Below are 23,271 nucleotides of genomic sequence, written 5' to 3'. Positions count from 1 at the left end.
CTTCCCGGGGGATTGACCAGGGTCTTATGGACCTTAGGTAAGATGTATAAAACCGGTATTACCGGATCATGATTAATTAAGAATCTAGCCATATTGTTGTCTATTAAACCCTTCCGTTCAGCTGTATTGACCAATGTCAGGAGTCTGGTTTTAATCCGGGCCGTTGGATTAGACGATAGTTTCTCATAGGTCGCCTGGTCGGACAATTGGCGATATATTTCTTTACTGTAGGCTGCCTTGTCCATAATGACTATGGCACCGCCCTTATCTGCGGGCTTCAAAATTATATCCTTGTCCGACCCGAGAGACCTAAGAGCTCTGTATTCGTCACCTGTGAGATTATTAGATATTTCACAATCTTCTAGTTGGAACTGTTGGTTGGTAATGGCTACATCCCTTTTCACTACATCAATAAAAGTCTCCACTGGGTGAAACCTTTTAGGGGGATTGAATGAACTTTTATTTCTCAGACCCAGATCACCCAATTTAAGAAGAGCCCCTGTGTCGGAAAAAATAGCATTAGAAGACACGGTGGCCATATCAGTGTTTATAGGATCGGCAAAATATGCCTTCAATCTCACATTTCTAAAGAACTTCTGCAGATCCAAGTCCATAAGAAAAGAGTCATATTTTCCAACGGGACTAAACGACAGTCCTTTTTGTAGTAGACTCAATTGGGCTGGATCCAAGTTCTTAGAAGAGATGTTGATAACTAAGCTGGGTACAGTACCTGAGACCGGGTCATCTTTTCTTGATGTAATTAAACGTTTGGATGATATCACACCTACCGACCTATTGGTTACAATAGATGTAGTCAGCTTGTATACATCAATTGAACATAAGCTGGGAATTGAAGCAGTCGGTAAAATGTTGGACCGTGATGCATCCATTTCTGTAGAAGTAAGATCCTTTTTGTTGGAACTACTGGAAATTGTCCTCTCTGAAAATTATTTCCTCGTAGAGGATAACTACTATCTGCAGAAGAGAGGGACAGCAATGGGGTCCAATGTGGCCCCGCCCTACGCAAACTGTTATATGGCAACCTTTGAAGAGGAATACGTATACACACATCCTCTTTTTTCAAGACATGTTAAAATTTGGCGTCGCTTTATTGACGATGTGTTTTGCGTATGGGCGGGGCCACATGAGACCCTGGAGATCTTTTTACAATATCTCAATTCGATACGTGGTGAACTTCAGTTCACTATGACCTATACCGAAGTGAACATCAGCTTCTTGGATACAGTGGTATACAAAAGGACCGATGGGACTCTAGGTACGGACTTATATAGGAAAGATACAGATAGGAATAGTGTTTTACACTACCGCAGCAATCATCCTTATGCCACAAAAAAATCTGTCCCTAATTCCCAGTTCCAAAGAGTCCATAGAATAGTGTCAGATGAGAGCACTAGGGTGAATAGGCTGGATGAGATGGAATCCAGATTCCGTGACAGAGGGTACCCCGAACACCTCTTGAAAGGGGCCAGAAGTTCTGCCTCTATGGGTTCAACTAGACCTCAAGTACGAGCGGAAAAAAGGATAATTTTTAGCCACCAACACCATCCCTTTAATAGCAGGATTGACACAATAGTCAGGAAACACTGGCGCATACTTCAAACATCGTTCCCTAAAGTTGAGGAATTTCAGAATCCACCTTTAATTTGTAACAAGAGGGCTCCAAATTTACAGAACAAACTTATACGGGCTGACATGGGAGGCACACAAAGATTACCAAAACAAGTTTTTCTTGCGACACAGAAGAGAGGCACGTTCCCATGTTTAAGCTGTTCTGAATGTTCGAATATTCTTCGCGGTGATACATTACATCATCCCCATACCGGGCAGCCCTTTAAGATACAGGGATTTTTTACATGTAACTCCCACAATGTAATTTACTCCATAAAGTGTCCTTGCGGATACCTATACATAGGGGAAACGATGCAACCCGTGAAATCCCGCATCAATAAACACAAGTCAACCATTAGGTGCAATAATAGATTATTGCCCATTCCTTACCACTTCCACGAAAGGAAACACTCTATCTCCCAGCTCAGGTTCCAAGTGATCGAACAGGTCCAAGTTCCCCGTAGAGGTGGCAATATTAAGGTTCTTCTTCGTCGCCGCGAGGCCTATTGGATACATACCTTGGGGACCTTGGAACCACGAGGGTTAAATCGCGATTACGATTTAAGAGATTTTTCATAGTACTGTGAGAGTTTCATTTGAGATGTTCTTAGGTTACACTAACTCTATCTTTGTTCTATTTTTCAATTTTGACATGATAACGATGCATTAACACTTTGATTCTTGTTCCTAATCTCTCCTTCTAGAAACGCAATCAGAACGAGGAGAATACCTAAAGCCACTACGTCACACCACGGAGATCCCGTTTCCGGTAGGATGTGACGTCAGTGGGCGGGGTTTAGATCGCAACTTTGTATTTAAGTGTGTGATGTTTAACTATACAATGTGGTTGACAAAGGCTCATGTATCGAGCCGAAAACGCGTTCCTGTTTTTGTGTCCCTGCACATCATGCTGTAAGTTTATCTTACTATTAAAACACAATTTGCATTTATTTTGCGAGTGCCGGGATCTTCTTTGCTACCATCACCATAGACTGGGGGCATCCTCTACACCTAGAGGAGAAGTGGTTCTACCATCACCATAGACTGGGGGCATCCTCTACACCTAGAGGAGAGGAGGTTCTACCACCACCATAGACAGGGGCATCCTATACACCTAGAAGAGAGGCGGTTCTACCATCACCATAGACAGGGGACATCCTCTACACCTAGAGGAGAGGCGGTTCTACCATCACCATAGTCAGGGGACATCCTCTACACCTAGAGGAGAGGTGGTTCTTCCACCCCCATAGTCAGAGGACATCCTCTAAACCAAGAGGTGGTTCTATGATCACAATATAAAGAGGGCATCTGCTATACCTATAAGTGTGGAGATTCTACCATCACCAAGGACAGGGGGCATCCTCTACACCAAGAGGAGTAGCGGCTCTACCAACACCATAGACATGGTGCAGCCTCTACACCTAGAGGAGAGGTGGTTCTACCATCGCCACAGTCAGGGGACATCCTCTACACCTAGAGGAGAGGTGGTTCTTCCACCGCCATAGTCAGGGGACATCCTCTACACCTAGAGGAGAAGCGGTTCTACCATCACCGTAGACAGGGGGCATCCTCTAAACCAAAAAGAAGTGTTGGTTCTATGATCACAATAGACAGGGGGCATCCTCTACACCTAGAAGTGAAGCAATTCTACCATCACCATAGACAGGGGGCATTCTCTACACCTAGAGGAGAGGCAGTTCTATGATCACAATGGACAGGGGGCATCCTCTACACCTATAAGTGAGGCGAGTATGCTGATTCTGAACATTACACAATCCCAATTCAAATGAAAGACCAGTACTACAGGGTAAACTACTGTCTTTGTAATCATTATCTTCTCAGTACATTAAAAAGGTTTTCTTAATATGGGTCCTTCATGTAAAGGCCTATTAGTTCTACTAAAGAAGATGTAATTGGCAAAATAAATGTATATTTGCTGTATAGTAGCAACTGATGGAACATACTAGATTCTCAGATACCCAAATGTTAATCTTTTATCTAATCTGTTCCTTGACCTTCTGGAAGGAGAATCAATATGATGTCTCATAAGAAAGCATTGGACTTCATTCTCGGATTTTGTATACCAGTATAATATAAAATAAAATGTGACCTTTACTCACCGGTGAGAACCACATGACCTTAAGAATCCAAATGGTGAGAGCAAAATTCACTACTAAGACGATGAGAAGGAGGAGGACAAACAAGTAGAGGCAGCGTTTTCTCCAGCCGTAGATCCCAATATTGTAGACATATTGCCTCTCCGGACGCTCTAGGCTCGATCCGTCTGTAGTTGTGGTGTATTGCTCCCGGACCATCTGCTGTGAAGATCATAACAAAACAGATTTGAGTGACTTTGTTGTTAAAGAGGTTTGACCATGAAAGAAAATTCCAAATTCTAGAAAATCCCCTAGTGATGTTTACACATTAAAGATATTTTTAACCCCTTACTTTACAATTTTACTCAGTTTTATTCCTGTTTTAGCTCCTATAATTCAGTGATGGTCAGTGTAATATTCTAGGGCAGTGATGGCAAACCTTTTAGACACCGAGTGCCCAAACTACAACCAAAACGCATATTTTTCACAAAGTGCCAATTGCGACAATTTAAGCATTAACTTATTACTCCCTGCTCTGTCACGTTTAAATTGTATAGGCACCTGAGGACACCAATACAGTAGAAAGGAGAAGAAGTTTGGATTATCATTGTAGCTTCCTTCTAGGGTCCTGGGCTGCCTGGGGCTGCTAGAGGCCTTGAGTCCTATTTGGCAAACTCTACCCTGGGGTGATGGCGCAGGTGCCCATATAGAGGGCTCTGATTGCCACCTCTGGCACCCGTGCCATAGGTTCGCCACCGCTGTTCTAGGGTGTTGGCAGGGGCTCTCTAAGTAGACACTTCATGATCCCTCTGTGCTATGAGATGCTGGGAACTGACAATGTGCTGAGATTATCAGGGTATAGGTTTATATACACACATGGGAATATTCCTCTAACAAACATCTTCAATAATTTGTCATAATGGACATAATATATGCCTTACATAATACCATAAATCATTAAAAATAAAATTGTAAAAACAATCCAGTTGTACATTTTGATGTGACAGGGTCACCCCGGTTGGTGTAGCCCCAGTATAGGTGACAGCTGACCTTAGCTGGGATCACCAGAAGTCAGTCAGGAACAAGCCAAGGTTAGGTGTAATTTAATTGTGGTAGGAGAAACAGGCTGTAGGTCAGCATGGGTTTGTAGTCAGGACTAATTCATCTCAGAACTACAGGTACAGATCCTGATGAGGGACATATAAAACATATAAAGGAAATCTAGCACCAGGATGAAGGATTGTAAACCAAACACACATTGGTTTACAATCCTTCATCCTGATGGTAGATTACCTTTAAGTAGGAGTCAGGATACCCCTGAAGGACAATAGGAAACTTTATGGTCAAGCACCATCCCATGGGTGAAGGTGCCTTTTATCATTGTCTAATTTCATTGTCTAATTTGTTTTTTAAGAGTCAAGATGGATACACAACCTATGGGACATCACATATGAATGAGGAGGAAGAAGAAAGCACTTGCCTACATTCAAAGAATGATGGGTGGCGCCAGCTGGCATAAGTTTGCCTTGAAACCAGGTTATGAAATTTGTACTAGTTGCCTGTACTATTTGCACTGTTGAAATGCACTATGACAGAGAATTAAAATGCTACTGGCCCTTCAATCAGTTAGTTCCACATCAATACTAGGGTAACAGAGCAGGACAGTTTGTTAAATCATCACTAGGAGCAGAGTATAAGAGGGAGGAGGAGTTACTGAGAACTAAAGGTTCATGGGACTTGTAGTTTCCAGTGGTGGCCATCTTAATGATAACTCCACCTACTTTGGAAAGCCCATAACATTTTGTGAATCATAAAATCAAAATATTTAAGCTCCATTTTGTGACTAATGACATTGAGTTTTGTTCATTTATTTATAGCATTATGGGTTTTTGTATCAGACGTGTATGTTCCCGGTATATCCCTTTAAGTAACACTTTTAGATTTGGTTTACAGGCATCTTAAACTTTAGCCTCTCCCTCTGTGCAGTTAATACCATAGGTGGTGGTGTTATTTACCTAGAATGCACTGTTACTCCTGTATAACATCAATGTTTCCCTGAGGGATAAAAGGCTGTGCAGAAATTGCAAAGGTAATCATTGACATTATACACAACAAGGATTTTGCTGTGACTCATGGGCGCAAAAATCTATCCCAAAAGTCCTTGTGTTAAATATTTGCTGTTATCTGTTCATCAAGGACCTAATGCTTCAGGTACAAGTTTCTGAATGCATTACAAAGTTAATTCCTTTAGATTTATATGTGCTTTGTATAACTATGCTTTTAATAGATAGTCTTGAACTACCCTTATTGAATTCTTCTCCTCCAATAACCACGATCAGTGATATTTGCAGTAACTACACCTAATGAAAGACACTATTAAAGTTAATGGACTGTAAAGTTAAAGTGTATATTACTTCACACTGAGTAGTTCCTGGCATAGAGGTTTACTATATTTACAGTGCAGTTCTAATGCCAAACCTATACCACAGAATTTGCAATGTATAATCTCATTAACTTATATAATATAATGTTACTTATATAGAGTATAAGGTAGAGATGCTTATTTCTGCACCTCTTAGCGCAGGGTCTACATATGGTCTGGTTGCAACCGATTAAGATCTGTGGTCCCGGTGGTGGCTAACCTGCTATAAACCTATGAAGTTGAACATTGCACAAGACCCTATGGGGCAGATTTACTTACCCGGTCCTGTCGCAATCCCGCGGTGCGCTGTAGGACAAGGATTCGGGTCCGGCGTGATTCACTAACATTGAGCATCCGAGTTCCTACATCCGTCGCTGCTGCGCCGAGGTCCGCTGGAGTTCACCTGCTTCTTCCTGGTGCATGTGAGTGCTTGATCTTGCAACACAAATGCTTTTTTAAATTCCGCGGTTTGTCCGAATCCGTAAGGCTATGCGACGGCCTGCCCCCCGATGTCTGCCGCGTACTAGCCGGTGCGCTGAAATCCCAGGGCAATTTGGCGCATAAAGGAAATATTTGGGAAACCCGACGAAAGTGCGGTGTTCGGACCCTTATTAAATGAGCCCCTACGTGTCAGTAGGAATGCCACTTTTAAGGCAACCCTTTTTCGGCAGAAGTCATTGTCTGGAAGTCCTCCAGAAAGAAAAAACATGTCCTGATTATTGAGATCCAACATCTGGAACCACTAATGGATGATAGAACCGTTAGAAACTGGCACTACCTAAAGAGAATGTTCCATTGTTGTATCTAATGTCCTATCCATCACTGGGACAGCCAACAATCTGGTGTAATAAGGACCAAAAGTTGCACATTTGTGACCAACACTGCTGCGTTTCAATGGCGTGGTGGGATCTTGCCTCCTGTGGATTAATTGACGTAAATATAATAGACTTTCCATTTCTATTTCTCATTTCTGTTCCGTGACCTTCTGGAAGGAGAATCAATATCATGTTTCTCCTTTGATAAGAAAGTACTGGACTTCATTCTCGAATTTTGGATACCAGTATAATGTAGAATAAAATGTGACCTTTACTCACCGGGGAGAACCACATGACCTTAAGAATCCAAATGGTGAGAGCAAAATTCACTACTAAAATGATGAGAAGGAGGACATAGGTCCCATAGGTGGAGGTCACGATTGATAGAGGTCCTATCGGTGAGACCACCAGTAATTGGTAACCAACATGTACTGATGTGCAGTCAACTACTAGAACATTCCTTAGCTTGGAGCCATTTGTACTACTAAACAATGAATAAGCAATCCTCGGCCTTGCTTGTACTGGATAGGGTCTATATTGGTATGGGGTCTACATGTAGACAAGCTTTGACTGCAAATAGAGATTGGGGAAATGGTGACGGACTAAAGCACACAGCGAAGAATTTATTGATGCTGGTGTTTCATATTGTCTACACTTGCTATGAGTTGGTGTAGAGAGATTAGTTCCAATGTCTTGCAAAAAAAAAACAAACAAAAAAAAATATATATATAAATGATATGATATATATAAAACATGTGATATCATATAGGGGCGTAATAGCTAATTACGGAAACAATGAAAATTACAATAGGGGTGCTGGGAAACTTAAGGCTATAGGTAACATATTGTTAATAGTTACTTGTAAAGTAAAGCTGCGATTGTGCTCAGCAGAGAACCCCTGTAAGGTCATAGGTCATAGACTGAAGGTTAGTTCCTAAAGAAGATTCCCATGTCTGCCATGCATGTAGTATTGGACTAGTGCGGTCCTTGAGCACACACAAAAAATGATTAATGCGCTCCATCTATACAGATGATATAATAGTCCTATAACTACACACATATGACATTTACAGGTCTACTAGGATATTTGTATGTAACCCATTGGAAATAGATGAGTAGCAAGTAATTGGCTACAAAATCTGGTTTACCTGGGGCTGCTCTACTATGGTCTAACCCCCCTATAAAAGGCATAAAGATTGCTGAAGACCATGGGGCTTATTTACTAAGGGTCCGCGGACGCACTTTCATTGGACTTCCCGACGTTTTCCAGTTTTGCACGGCTGTGACAGGTATTTGGGGATTAAGCTGCACGCGATATAAAACGTGTGGTGTGCCGTCGGACGACCTGACTGATTCGGACTGAGCGCAGAATTTAACATTCAAATTGTGTTGCAAGACAATGCACTTACATGCACCAGGAAGAAGAAGGTGAACTCCTGTGGACCTGAGCGAGGAAGCGACACATGTAGGATACCGGGCGCACGATTTTAGGGAATTGCAGCAGAGTGCATTATACATGGACACTCCATACTTGGTGAACTCCTCCGGCCAGGTAAGTAAATGTGCCCCTATATGTGGTGCCGGAGAGAACCCATGAGTAAGAGGAGCGCTGCTTCTAGACAACCTCTCGAAACTATTGTTATGATTCCAACCACATCCATTAAATCTTACAGATCTAGTTAGAGAAATTAGACTTTTGTTGGATGGAGGAAACTGATTAAAGCTTGTTATTGAACGGAAACATAAATTATTTATCCGCTACAATATTATAAGACGTACTTAAAACAAAAATCATTATCCCCATTCCTGAGCTAAAGCTAATGCCTGGGTGACGGGCAGAGCCATGGAATAGTTAATTGGTAAATTTCACATTTTCAGTAAGATATTAATAATTCCTCAGAAATATAGTCTTCACAAGATATTTTTTTAATTGAAGGAAGTAAATCACACAGCCGCCGTCCTTCCCTTCAGTCCCCACATATCAAAACACAGTTTGACTATGAAGTATAGAGAGGAGCCAGCCTTTGTTCCCCTTTTCATTTTAAGGTTCAATTAAGGGTGGTAACGTTAATGTGATGCTGGAGGACAACTAAAGCCAAAACAAAATGTGTTATCGGATGCACCAATTATACGAAAATATTTGACAAATTCTCCTCCCCCCGAGGATCACTCATTGATTAAAGCATATCCGTCCGCTGAAGATTGCTTTGAAGTCGATTAGCTTGTCCACTTCTTCTGAACCAGCGGGTCACTGCCACAGATTGGGCTTCAGCATTGAAGGACTTGATCAGAAGTGCCGGTCACAAAGCATAAGGACTGTGTTACAGCTAAAACGGGGTCACCAGAAACGGGGCAGCCATAGAGTTACAGTACAGAGGATCTCTGTTAATACTGACTATTACGATATTAAAACGAATACTTTATTAATTTTTAATAAAGTTTTAATTGTTTTAAAACAGTAAAAAATGGATCAACATACGTTGTCTTTTTCTTTCTTATAGTTTTCTTCTCTTTGGTATTACACTAAATTGACTTTAAAGGTAATCTAACACCAGGATGAAGGATTGTAAACAAAGCACACTGACATACTGGTGTGTGCACCCTCTGGCAGGATCCTCTCTTCTTTTATCTTCTTATGTGCTTGTTTTTAGGGAAAAAAAGTTTTAAAAATGATTCAAATAAGCCTGAGAGGCTCCGGGTTCCATTGATGTCAATGGAGACTGGTGGCGCTCAGGTTCTTTTGCATAATTTTTAAAACATTATTTTGAAAAAAACAAGATCCTAAACAGCTAAAAAAAAAAAAAAAAAAGAACGGATCCTGCCAGAGGGGGGAAACACTGGCATGTAAGTGTGCTTGGTTTACAATCCTTCATCCTGGTAGATATCCTTTAAGCTCTCACAAGCTCACATGTTCAGAGAAGTTATGAGCAAACTTTTATCTGTACATTTGTCTACATTAAAACTAATAGCTTATTTGAATGAATAACATAAAAAAGTTCCTCCAATCTGTCTAGATATAGACAGCTGTTCCTTTCTATAAGAGGAAGTGTTAAATTTATGGCTGAAGTTTTCCAACATAAAAGAGCTCATAAAAGAGAAGAAAAATGCTATGTGTACTCTGCAATGTCTGGTTGTCACCAAAAATTTTCTCAAAGCTGCGTATTGGATCAGTATATATTGTTATGCCTGTATCGCAATGCACTTTGTCCGTGTTTGGACACATCTGGAGATCTGGAGTGTAAGACCCGAGAGTCCTTGAGGTTCTTATAATGTTCTACACCTCATCCTTCCATAGAACACTAACATATGAGCACTGACTATCCTCATCTACTAATTCTTCCTCATAAACCATAAACCCTAGCAGGCAGGGCCCCCTTCTTCCAGGCTGCTCTCCGGCAGCATAAATAGCGTCATATTAAAGGAAATCTACAATCAAAATCCAGCACTTACTCATAGATCCAGGGACCATGATTGTGGTAATCTTCTTATATTTGTTATTCATGGCCTCCTTCCTTCTTAAATCAACTTTGGGCCAATGAGCGTGAAGGACTTCTGGGGGTGTTAACAGAGTCTCTACGTGCTGCAGATTCACAGGCTGTTACACTTGCCAGAACCCCCCACGTACACACATACTGGGGGTCATTTACTAAGGGCCCAATTCGCGTTTTCACGTGTTACCCGAATATTTCCGATTTGCGCCGATTTTCCCTGTATTGCCCCAGGTTTTTGGCGCACGCGATCGGATTGTGGCGCATCGGCGCCGGCATGCACACGACAGAAAAGGGGGGGGCGTGGCCGAACGATAACCCGAAGGATTCGGAAAAACTGCTGCATTTAAGAAAAAAAGTGTCGTGGGACACACGCTTACCTTCACCAGGTATAGGATGGTGCAGTCCGGCGGACCTCGGGGAACTTCAGCGCAGCAGCGACATCTGGTGGACGTCGGAGGAACTGCCTTAGTGAATCGCCGGAAGACCCGAATCCACCGCAGAGAACGCGCCGCTGGATCGCGAATGGACCGGGTAAGTAAATCTGCCCCACCTCCTCTGCTGCTGTGAGATAACATCAGGTAGAGAGAGGGGGACGAGCTGAGGGAGCAGAGGGGGAGACAGTGTAACACCCTGTAAAGCTACAGCACAGAGGTGCTCCTGTAACACCCCCAGTAGCCCTTCAGGCTCATAAGCATGATTTAAAAGTTAATTTTAGTAGTAAGGAGGCCATATATAACAAATATGAGAGGATTACCACAGTCACTGTGCCTAAGTGTCTCTGGGTTTATCATGCTTGATTTTGATGGTAGATTGTCTTTAAAATTACAACTAATGTATTATATATTAAAAACTAGGGTAAAAACACAAAAAAAACTAATTTATTTTGCCTCCTTTTCTACATTGTTCATGGCAGACCTAAACAAGGTATATAACAAAGGGGGGGAGGGTTTACTCCCTTGTACAGAACACTCACTAACATTAGAATGTTCAATAAAGAGGCTTTTATTGTAAACCAGAACTTATGAATTCTGATCTCTGACTATTCGGCTCCTTTATCCTGTAGATATGTAAGTGGAGTCGGACTGTTAGTTCTGAAAGCTGAAAGTCTGTGTAAGCCTAATCCGAGAGGTAAGTCATCAATACCCCAAGGCCTCACCAATAGCCTATATAGTGAATTGACCTGAAACCAGAGGGCTCCATCCACTGTATAGTGGCAGTGCCCAGGTACTGCAACACAGACTATTTACTATTGGAAGCCCCAGTGATCGTGGGGTCTCAGGTTTTTGGGGCCTACCAATTGGATGCTTATGACCTAATCTGTGTTTAGTATAAAAATCTAATCAGAAACAATAAAACCCTTTGAAGGGATTTTTCTTTCAGAAAGAGTGCCCCTCTGGTGTACAGGCTCTGTCTGGTATTGCAGCTTAGCTCTACTGTGATGCACAGACAGAAGCTCATGAAGGGAAGTAGTACATACTAATCCAGATGAAGCCCAAATTGATTTATTACAGCTTTCTACTAACTCTGAGGTAAAATAGAAAAATCAATGCAGTTTTGTTTCGCGCGCCGGTGTCCAGGCGATAGTAGACTAATAATACACCAAATCTGTGCAATTTCTACTTGTTGCCTTCATTCCTCCAGACAGTACATGGTACAGTTCATAAACAATACCCTGCGGGTCACACGCGAGACACAGGCCTGTCACCGGGCTGAGGAGTAATGGCCGCCTGCTTATAGACAGCTGCTTGTGTCTGCCTGGAGGACGTCACCCTTCAGTCTATTATTGGAAAGTGCAGCTGCTCCCGAACACATATGAAGTGAGACGGAGGGGGTCATACATGTTCAATAAGTCCTTCTTCTTTATTAAATGTCATTATTTTCAATTTTTGCAAATGGTTTATTGTAGTATTCAGTAATAATGGGAGATGTCAAGGAGAAAGAAGATTAGGGCATCTGATGAGATAATCATTTCAACGGGGGTGACAGCTCATGTTCGGTGGCTCTACAGTCATGGCCATAAGTTGTGAGAATGACACAAATATTATATTTCTTTTTTCACATACAGAAATACAAGTGCAATCATATTATGAGTAACAAAAGCTTTTATAGACAGTTACAATGAGTTACTGCAGCAAGTCAGTATTTGCAGTGTTGACCCTTCTTCTTCAGGACCTCTGCAATTCTCCCTGGCAGCTCTCAATCACCTTCTGGGCCAAATCCTGACTGATAGTCGTCCATTCCTGCACAATCACTGCTGCATTTTGTCACAATTTGTTGTTTTTGTGTTTCTCGGACAATCTCAACCCACTGCATCACCCACTTATTACATTGGAAAAATGGGTCTACCTAACTCCGAAACGCATTGTGACATTAAGACATCATTTATTAATAAAATAATACTTTCATTAATATAATCTATGTCCCTCTTCTTTACCTGAGTGCGCCATTCTAGGAATGACTGTCATACAGAAGCTAAGTTCTGTACTTGGCTATCTCCATACAGTTTCTGGGGGTTATTTATCATACTATGATAGTCCTGCTGCTGCTCCGGTGCAGCCTTTACATCAAGAGGCTCCTGTCCCTGCACCTGCGCACTTGCTGGAGACAGTAACACCCGCATCTATCCACTCCCTGACGGCCATGCCCACCCCCTGACCAGTCACGCCACACCGGTGTGAAGGTCGCGGATTGGGAGAAAATAATTGCAAGTGCTACCTGATGTGGCCCAAAAGCCCTGATAAATATCCCCCTTTGGCTGTGTGCCATCCATAGCTCATTCAATGGATAGCAAACTGGCCAATGCATTTCTATGGGTTGGTATCCAACTGCCCAGGCCACCAACACTCGGCAATTTCCGTCAGCAGAGCGAACGTCTGCTCCATTAGGGGTCTGACGGACTCCTCGTTTTCGTGATTTGAGAGGGGTCTCAGCACTGAGACCCCCACTGACCAGCAAGTTAGGCCCTAACCCATGGGTAGGGCCTAACTTTTGTTTGAGGGAATACTCCTTTAACTTGGTGAAATAATAATAATAATTCTTTATTTATATCGCGCTCAGATTATGCAGCACTACACAGACCTTGCCAAATCGATCACTGTCCCCATGGGGGTTTACAATCTAATCAACCTACCAGTATGTTTTTTTGGAGTGTGGGAGGAAACTGGAGGACCCGGAGGAAACCCACGCAAACATGAAGAGAACATACAAACTCTTTGCAGATGCTGGCCTGGATGGGACTTGAACCCAGGACGCCAATGCTCCAAGGATGTAGTGCTAACCACTGAGCCACCGTGCAAACTTATTGCATTGGTGTATAGGGAGAGATATATGATAAGCGTTGCCAGTCTCTCAAAGCAACCAGAACAGTTCTGCTCTCAGACACTTCTAATAAATCTCCCCCTAATTGGCAATGACTAGTTTCCATGTCAGCATTGTATTTTCAGAAGTGTATGTAGGAAGATTGTCCCATGCACCACTGTGTAGTGAAGCACAGGGTGCTCCTATAGTTGTATAATACTATGATATTCCTCTTACTACTTGCCTTGTTATGTCATTTCTACAGGATCTATCCGGTAATAATAACAGTTTAATATAATCTAGCTACACGGTGAACTCTGGGATGTACTCCTGCCTTTGTAGTTTCCCAGTTTGTCCCTACAGTGGAGCTTTGATTTGCCGGCAGAGGGGATAGCTTGCTAAAAAAAAAAGGTGATGGCATTTTCTTAGTAAAAAAGTTTCCACGTGAGATAATTGGAGAAATTTTCCTATGAGAAATGACTAATGAAGCAGGGCTGCTAGACTCACTGAATTGGGGTCAAGATACTGTATTTAAAATATCAATATAAGGAAAAGGATAAAAAAAGAAGAGCTGGGAGACTTACAAGAGCAGACACTCGACTGGGGTCAGCTGAGATTTTAACTGGTCCAGGGTGTTGTGGACTTTTTTAGTATGCATATGTTTAACAGTTAAATAATGCAATCCTAAAATACCTAATACCTAATGTAATTTTGGTGGGGAAAACTTTGGGGGTCAATACTGTCATATTGTCCCAGTTTCACAGAGATTGTTGGGTTAACCATAAACTGATAAACTTAATGTATACAGGCGGTCCCCTACTTAAGAAAACCCCGACTTATGGACGACCCCTAGCTACAAACAGACCTCTGGATGTTGCTACTTTAGCCTTAGGCTACAATGATCAGCTGTAACAGTTATCACAGGTGTCTGTAATTAAGATTTAGTGTTAATCCTGATTCTTATGACAACCCAACATTTTTAAAATCCAATTGTCACAGAGAACAAAAAAGTTTGTTTGGCGTTACAATTAAAAATATACAGTTCCGACTTACATACAAATTCAACTTAAGAACAAACCTACAGAAACTATCTTGAACGTAACCCAGGGACTGCCTGTAGTATTATAAGTTAACAATAGTGTTTATTGGGGGGGGGGGGGTTATGGGACTTCTGTTTAGGGTCCTCTTCTTGATCTCTTAGTCAGATGAAAAGGTCCTACAGGACTTACACAGAGGAATGGTTAGAGCATATGCAATGCCAAATGGGCCCAGGTCTGACCATGTCAACACGCCAAATCAGGTGTGTGTTTTATGTGGCACATCACTCCTTGCTGTAGGTGCTGCTTGGGGAGGGGACCAAGCAGATCCAGTCTGTACTACCTGTGGTAGCACTGGCAGGAGCCAGCATGGGGGCCGGTGGCAGCACTGGACATACCTGGACAAGTGCCGGGGACCAGAACTGCTGGGGGTAGGGCCCACATAAGATTGTACATAAGGATTCCATGCGGGTGAGGGGGGCTTATATAAAACAACCATGAGGGGGCTGTGATATTTAAGAGAACAAGAGACTGTTTTTGTTTCTGAATTTTTAATGCTGCCACATGAGTTCACTGCAGAGGGGCCAACTAAGGCTCTGTCGCCCAGGGGCCTACTGAAACCTGGAGCCGACCCTGGCCAGCTTTATGTTGTTTTTGCAGTGTAATAAGAAGCCTGTTAATGTCAGTGCTGGGTGGCCTACCAGTTGTTGGGGTGGATGTCTAAAAAGAAGAATGTAAGGAAAATGTCTATGCAAAGTTGCCCGGGATTCTCAAAGGATAATGAGAAGAATGTCCCTGATAGGGATATTTGCAATAAGGAGAAGGTCCATGATGGACAATAGCCCTTTAAGGCTGACCTAGTGAAGTAAAGGTTGACAACCATGGAGTAGAGAAACTGACTTCTTGTTCATACTTCAGCTGCTCATTATTGGTCGTAACCCCCCCGATACAGCCACTAGTAAGATTCCCATCATTATCATTTACGTTATGGACCTTTCTAACAGTCCAGAGATCCTGAAAATTTTTATTAAAATTTTTACTCGACATAATTTGAAGGCCAAACACGTTAGAAATCTAGTCTAGGTCAACATCATATTGGGTTTCTTTGGACCCACCAGAAGATATTATATTGTGTCCCATACTCCATCCCTTTAAAATTTGTGCACATCCACTTATAACTGCATTGTACTTTTGGTGGTTAAACACAAGACATATCATTAAAATTAACTATGTATTTTTTTAGTTTATCCTCTAATATGAATCCTAGAAGTGAGTGACCACAAATATTTTTTAAAATAAAGGACTGTTCATGTAATGGATTGAATTTAATGTAATGGAGCAAACATGTCCCCGGGAATGTCATTTATAGCTGGTGACAGGTTCCAATAGCCTATTCTATGCTGATTTTAATATGCCTTTTTCAGCATTCAAAACTATTTCAGTAGTTTATAAAATTTTATTTCACAATACCTGGCTCCCAGCCAGTAGTGTGTGGTAAGTCCAGCAGGGGGAATGGGGAGGGCAGCTGCAGCCTGTATCCCTGTGTCAGTCTCCTCTGCTCCACACTCATGCAGCTCCCTCCCCCTTCCCAAACCATGAGATCATTTTCCAAACCATAAAATGACTTTAGTTACCATCATCCTTCCCATCATCCTGGTCACATGTCTACATTTATGTTTAGACAGCAGTGAGTCTTAATTTAATTTTGGCAGAAATATTTCAGATTGCCATAAATAACTGGAAACACTAAAGTTATTCTCATGTATTTCCATCAGAGATCTTTTGCCTTTGGGTGGGTCTGTGAAGACAAGAGACTCTCTGTATCAAAAGGGAAAGGTTTCATCTTATAAACATCATGTGACGTAAGTTGTTCCCTACTGCTGAGAGTTATACTAAAGTACTGTATTTTGCGACATACAAGACATTTAAGCCCCGAAAATATTTTTACAGGTCAGGGGTCGTCTTATATGCCAGGTCAGGAGGTGAGGGGGCACCTTATTGAAGCAAGGTGCAATATATGCAGAAAAAAGAAGTTAAAATAAATATATTAATTAATAAAACCCTAAAAATACCCCCCCCTTTTCCCTAGATCTGATATAAAATAAACAGGAAAAATCATAAACATATTAGGAATCGCTGCATCAGAAAAAGGCCGAACTATCAAATTATAATAACGGTTATTCCAGCGTTTAACCACATAACGGAAAGTAATGCCCAAATGTCTATGGTGCCACTTTTTCGCCATTTTGCAACAAATACATTTTTTTAAGTCAGCAAAGGCCGTACAGTCCTCAAAATGGTGGCAATGAAAACATCATCTCATCTCACAAAAAATGACACCACACACAGGTCTGTACACTGAAGTCCGAAAAAGTTATTAGCACCAGAAGATGGGGAACTGAAGGTTTTTTTTTACAGAAGGTTTAAATGAATTGAAATTACCATATTGAATTAAAATTTCATGTTTTTAAAAAAATTTTTACCACGTGTACATTATACGAATATATATCACAAACTCCATATTTTAACTGGGGGGGGGGGGTTGCCTTATACACCAGAAAATATGGTATTAATCCAAATATTATCAAACCCTAGCGTCCAATATATTACATAGAAATGTGATGGGGTTTGTAAGAGAATCAAAAGTTGAAATACATTTATTAGTACTTTTAAAATGATAAATTATGGCTATAGACTTCTAATGGTCACTTAGTTTTTAATTTAACAATGTCATTCACACAAAGGTTATGGATAGAATTGTGTTATTTTGGTTAATTTATTCCGTTGATGCAAAATTAAGTAACTTTCTTAATAAATTAGTTTGCATTTTTCACTGCTTCAGGCTCTCCTCATGGCGTCACTCACTGTGTCTCTCTCTCACAGTCTTCCCTCATTGACAGAGACAGGAAGAGGGGAAGAGGGAGCAGGATATCCCTGCTGCTACAGCTCCTCCTATTCATCAGTGCTCACACATGTAAACAAAAAAATCACATAGAGCCTGCAGACAGCACTAAAGTAAGAACCAAGAATGGTGAATCGCTTGATGAATATTCAGGGATTATTATTAAGGCAGTAAGGGCACATGGGCAATTTATGTAAAAGCAGGGCTGTGGAATCGGAGTCATGGAGTTGGAGTCAGTAACACTTTTGGTGTCAGAGGCATGATAAAATGGACTGACTCTGACTCCACGACATATAATAAATTCCTTTAAATGTGTGTTCTAATCCTGATGAATATGCAAATACATTTCCCAAGGTGGGAAATGTAAAACAATGCCTCCCTTTGCTGCCTTGAAGGGAAAACATATTTGAATATTTTGCAGAATCCCCTGGTGGAGCATCAATGGCTATAAGTCTCCACACACCTATGAGACAGCCTTAATTGGCAACCCTCCATAAGACCCTTCCTGACCCTGTTCTATTCCTGATCTAAGGATTTAGGCCAGGAGTGAGCAAGATTTATTGGTCAAAGGGTGGCACCTACATCCACAGAACAAAATGCCCCCTCGCCCTGAAAAAAACCCCCACAGGGCATACCACTACAAATACTGGAGACCACATAGCAAATTATAATACTGAACACCCACAATCCTTTCCTTTCTTGGCTCCTCTTCTCCTCCCTGCACCACACTGCAGCTTCTTCTCTCCGACATATGCCGCTATGCTCTATGCCCCATACTATTTATATTAGTACCCAGAGCAGAGCGGCGCCAGTAGCAGTAGAGGACCCGGGATCAGGTACAGCTAACACTCCTGGGTCCTGTTCTACTCCTGGGGGCACTCTGATCTGGGTCCTGAATTTCACGTTTACAACCAGTGTCAGGAGTCAGGACACAGAGCAGAGAGGACCCCGGAGTAGTTAGGACTTCTCAGCTCCACTCACTGCTACCTGGCCCCCTGCACCCATGGGCCCTTCCATCAGTTATGGAACTCTAGTTTAATTCTAGTCTAATAGGACTCTGACTGTCAGAAGGGTGCAGACCGCAACACATTGCTTGATAGGCTGCATGTGGCCTGTTGGTGAGGGTTGTGCATCCTGATCCCCGTTTCAGTTAAGATCAATGTGTACTGCACTTTATGTACATGCTCAGGAGCATAGCTCCTCTGCTTTAGAAGAAGAATAAGGTACTGGGAAGAAATGCCTACATTTATCTCAAGCACTGCTATCGGGACCCGGAAAATAGGACTTTGGAGTTGGAGTTGTGAAGTCCAAGACTATTTTGGGAAATTGAGAAGTCGGAGTTGGAATCAGATGTTTGGCTTCCCACCTCCACAGCTCTGTGTATAAGAGTGGTCAACCTCTTTAACATAGCTGGATGTGCTGCTGCTTCTTACATAGACCTATTTTATCTACCCTTCCCATTCCCCAGTGTTAGAGACAGTAGCAGGGCAGGGATGGAAAAAGCTGATCAGAGTGGAGAGTTGGTGAGTAAGTTTTTATTGCTACACTGTAACACATTGAAAATAAGGTTGAGTGTGGAAAGTACTGCATGGGTGCATAGCAGGGCAAGAGATCATCCACTGCAGATTTAGCAACACAATCACAATTCAGTGGGGGGCATGTATTATCGTATCTGCGCCCAAAAAAATGCCAGGATTTTACTTTTTTTGGAGCAGAGTTGTTGAGGATCATTTATGAGTTTGTGGGCATGGCCTAATTTTTCCACATTATCCGTCACATTTATGTGTGTTTTGTCGACATCTTTAGGCACAAATTTTGGCGCACAATAGACCTGGAAAAAAATGGTCAGAAAGCAAAATAAAAGCGCAGTCCATGTAAGATTTTGGCGCACATCTCATTGATGTCGGGATTTTTATGGAGCACGACTGATTAGTTCCGTCTACCCATTAATTACTGACAGCTGTGCACCACTTTAATACATCCGATGCCGACAGTCTTGCTTGTGCCAGAATTAATAAATCACCCCCAGTGTGTCCGTAAAAAAAAGCCTGCATTTATTCAACTGCGCCAGTTTCGGTCTGACTTTGCACTGAAACTGCTTGCACAACTGTTTATGAAGTGTTTGCGGCAGTTTTGTGGTACAGCTCCACTGTGTCTGCTGTGCCACAAAATTCTGCACCTAAAGGGATTTTCCTGTGCCGATTCACACCATGGGAGCAGATTTATCAAGCTGTCTGAAAGTCAGAATATTTCTAGTTGCCCATGGCAACCAATCACAGCTCAGCTTTAAAAAAATTCATGAGCACTGGTAAAATGAAAGCTGAGCTGTGATTGGTTGCCATGGGCAACTAGAAATATTCTGACTTTTAGACAGCTTGATAAATCTGCCCCACGTGCCACATCTTTTTACAGCGACTTGACAGAAATGTGGCGCATGCCCTTTAAACTGTGTGCACCAAAAAAATAATCTGGCGCACTCTGGACATAGTACAGTTTATATCACTACTGATAAATCTGGTCCAAAAACTAAGCACAACTTTTCTCACTCAAGGTGCCCCCTGAGGCTTTGTTCACATCAGCGTTAAAGCTTTGTGTTTTTCATTTTTGTATGCAGTACTTTTTCATCCATTATTTTTGATGATACTGTGTTTCCTCGAAAATAAGGCAGTGGGGCACATTTACTTACATTGCCGCTGGAGTTCACTGAATTCTCTGCACTATGCAGCAATTCACTAAGGTCTTGCACCCGATATCCTGCATGTGTTGCTTCCCCGCACTGCTCCGACAGAGTTCACCATCTTTTTTGTTTTGCACCCTTAATATAGGGTGTGCAAAACAATTTGGTGCTCAGTCCAAATCAGTCGGACTGTCTGACGGCACGCCCCCTAATATGTGTTGCATGGAGGGCAGCTGCGCCACAAAAGGGTCACATGCAACACAATCGCATCGTGCACACTTCTTAAATACCTGTGAAAGCCATTTTAGCCATGAAAAACGTGAACAGTCCCACTAAAGTGCAGCGCAAAGCCCTTAGTAAATGGGCCCCTTACATTAATTTTTGCTCCTAAAGAGGCACTGGGGCATATTTATCAGGACCTGAAATAAAGCCCTGAAATAATCGCAAATGCTAGCTTATTGCTAGCACTTACGATTATTTACCCCAATCTGCCACCTTCACGCCACTGGGGCGTGAAGGGGTGTGAAGGGGGGGAGGGGGCGCGGCTGGCCGATCGGAGGGCCGGCCGAGCCTCCCCTTCACACTCTTTTGAAGGTGGCAGATTGGGGCAAATAATCGCGAATCACTGGCGATTATCAGAGGTCCTGATAAATATGCCCCTATAACTCTCCAAACTCATGCTGAATTTCTTGTGACTCCACAGGGGGAAATCACAAAAACAGTCTAAAATGCCTTCCCATACATTTATGAAGGCTTTTAGACCATTTTTTGGCCGTTTTCCGACTGGTCCGACAAAAGGGGCATGGTTTTGGAGAAAGGGGGCGTAGGTCTTATTTTCAAGGGATGCCTTATATTTCCAATCTTGAAAATAATTGTACTAGGTCTTATTTTCAGGAGAAACAAATGTCCTCACTAATGCTGCTGGTGAGATCTTACATGTTTGAACATTTGCTTTCTATGTCAAGCAAGGGATATTTTTACTCTTTATTGGCTTTGCCTCTATTAACCACCTAATATCCCAGGCTGTGTATGTTCCTCGCCTTTCTTCCTAAACAGAGAACAGTTCACGCCTAAGGAGGAACATACAAGTCCTGGTGATCTGACAGTGACAGCCTGGTTTCTATTGCATATGCTCTAAATTGAGAAAAAATACATCCCAACCTGCAAATAACAAAGCCTTGTATGCTAATAATGTCTTCTGAATTGCAAGGATGGAAAACTTTAAAAAATTGCTTAAGGACCAAACAGGCCCAGTCCTTAAAGAAAATCTACCGTTAAAATCCATCATGATAAATTGGGGACACTTACTCATAGATCCAGGCACCGTGACTGTGGTAATCTTCTTTTATTTGTTATCCATGGCCTCCTTCCTTCTAAAAACAACTTTTAAAATTATGCTAAGGAGTTAGAAAAGCTCCTGGGGATGTTACCAGAGCCCCTTCATGCTGAACATTCACAGGCTGTTACTCTGTGCAAGAGCACTTCCCCCTCCCCCTGTGTGCTGAAACTTTATCTGCTGTAGCAAGATTACATGAAGCAGAGGGAGGGTGAAAGTGCTAAGGGAGCTTCAGCTCTGGTAACACCCCCAGAATCCTTCTGGTTCCTTAGCATACTTTTAAAAGTTGATTTTAGAAGGAAAGATGCCATGGATAACAAATATAAGAAGATAACCACAGTCACAGTGCCCGGATCTATGAGTAAGTGTCCCTGGTTTATCATGATGGATTTTGGTAGTAGATTTCCTTTAAAGGGATATTCCAGGAATATGAACATCTAATAGAAAAACCCATAAAGCTATATATAAATGAAAACAACAAAACTCAATGGGGCACATTTACTACATTACATTTAATTACATATTAGCGTATATACTAATGAACTATTTAAATATGAATTATGCTTATTCCTGGAGTACCCCTTTAAGGAGTAGATGTATGATAGAGTATGTTAAAATGAGTTTTATTAACAGGTTTTTATCTGTTGTCAATTGTAAAAGTGTCAAGAAATATATATGTAGTATAGAGATGTAGCCTATCATAGAGGGACACATAGATAACTCCTCAGGAGACGTGTTCTCTATAGAAATATTAGAGCTATAAAATGACATTAAAGAGGAATGAGTGACCTTTACAAAGAGGAACCCGGCTCTGTCTAAGAGCAAGAATGATTTTTTACATTATGTCTTAAAGACAGATAAAGTCATATGAAGTGGTCTATACATTTGTAGCATGAGCCAGGGTGACTGAGGCTGCTTGTCACTGAGATACCACCCCTGCATGATCTCCATGATCTCAGGAGAGGAAACAAGACATTTGTAGAATGAAAGGGTTTTGCCACTTTACCTCATGTTTTTGTAATGTGTGTAAGTGTGGGGGGTAGCATAAGAGGTAATTTATCAATATACATCTCTCATACCACCCAAAAGTCACGATTTTTGGGCTCTGTCCCCAGTCACAGGAGGAATGTCCCGGGTTCCCCCCGCCTCCCCGGTTTGTCCCGCCTCCTCCTGGTCCCCTGGAGTACAGGAGGCTACAGGAGGAGGCTGAAGGACAGGAGGAGGATGAAGGACAGGAGGAAGCTGGAGGACAAAAAGCTACTGGAGTTGTGTGGAAGACAAGGGGCTACAGGAGGAAACTGGAGGACAGGGGGCCACAGGAGGAGGCTGGAAGACAGGGGGCCACAGGAGGAGGATGAAGGACAGTAGGCCACAGAATTAGGCTGGAGGGCAGGACAAGGCTGGATGACAGGAGGAGGCTGGAGGACAGGAGGCTACAGGAGGAGGCAGGAGGATAGGAGGAGGCTGGAGGACAGGAGGAGGCTGGAGGACAAGGGGCTACAGGAGGAGGCTGGAGGCAGGGGACCACAGGAGGAGGCTGGAGGACAGGGGGCCACAAAATGAGGATAA

At 42.3% G+C, this 23,271-nt stretch overlaps 1 protein-coding gene and 1 long non-coding RNA gene across 3 annotated transcripts in view; one reads left to right on the top strand and one right to left on the bottom strand.

Annotated features, from left to right (window-relative positions):
- The window catches only part of LOC140117507 (uncharacterized), a 31,406-nt gene extending 26,151 nt beyond the window's left edge, over positions 1 to 5,255 (top strand). The window contains exon 4 of the long non-coding RNA XR_011853032.1: positions 5,140 to 5,255. This is a non-coding gene — a long non-coding RNA (uncharacterized lncRNA). The remainder of the gene's footprint in view (positions 1 to 5,139) is intronic.
- The window catches only part of SGCG (sarcoglycan gamma), a 145,092-nt gene that overhangs the window by 75,333 nt on the left and 46,488 nt on the right, over positions 1 to 23,271 (bottom strand). For both annotated transcript variants that reach the window (XM_072134299.1, XM_072134301.1), the window contains exon 2: positions 3,750 to 3,947. In XM_072134299.1, the coding sequence (XP_071990400.1) occupies positions 3,750 to 3,947 (198 nt within the window). The remainder of the gene's footprint in view (positions 1 to 3,749; positions 3,948 to 23,271) is intronic.

Source organism: Engystomops pustulosus, chromosome 2 (genome assembly GCF_040894005.1).
Source record: "Engystomops pustulosus chromosome 2, aEngPut4.maternal, whole genome shotgun sequence".
Lineage (NCBI taxonomy): Eukaryota > Metazoa > Chordata > Amphibia > Anura > Leptodactylidae > Engystomops > Engystomops pustulosus.
Note: the sequence above shows the minus strand (reverse complement) of the source record. Positions and strands in the feature narration are given on the sequence as shown.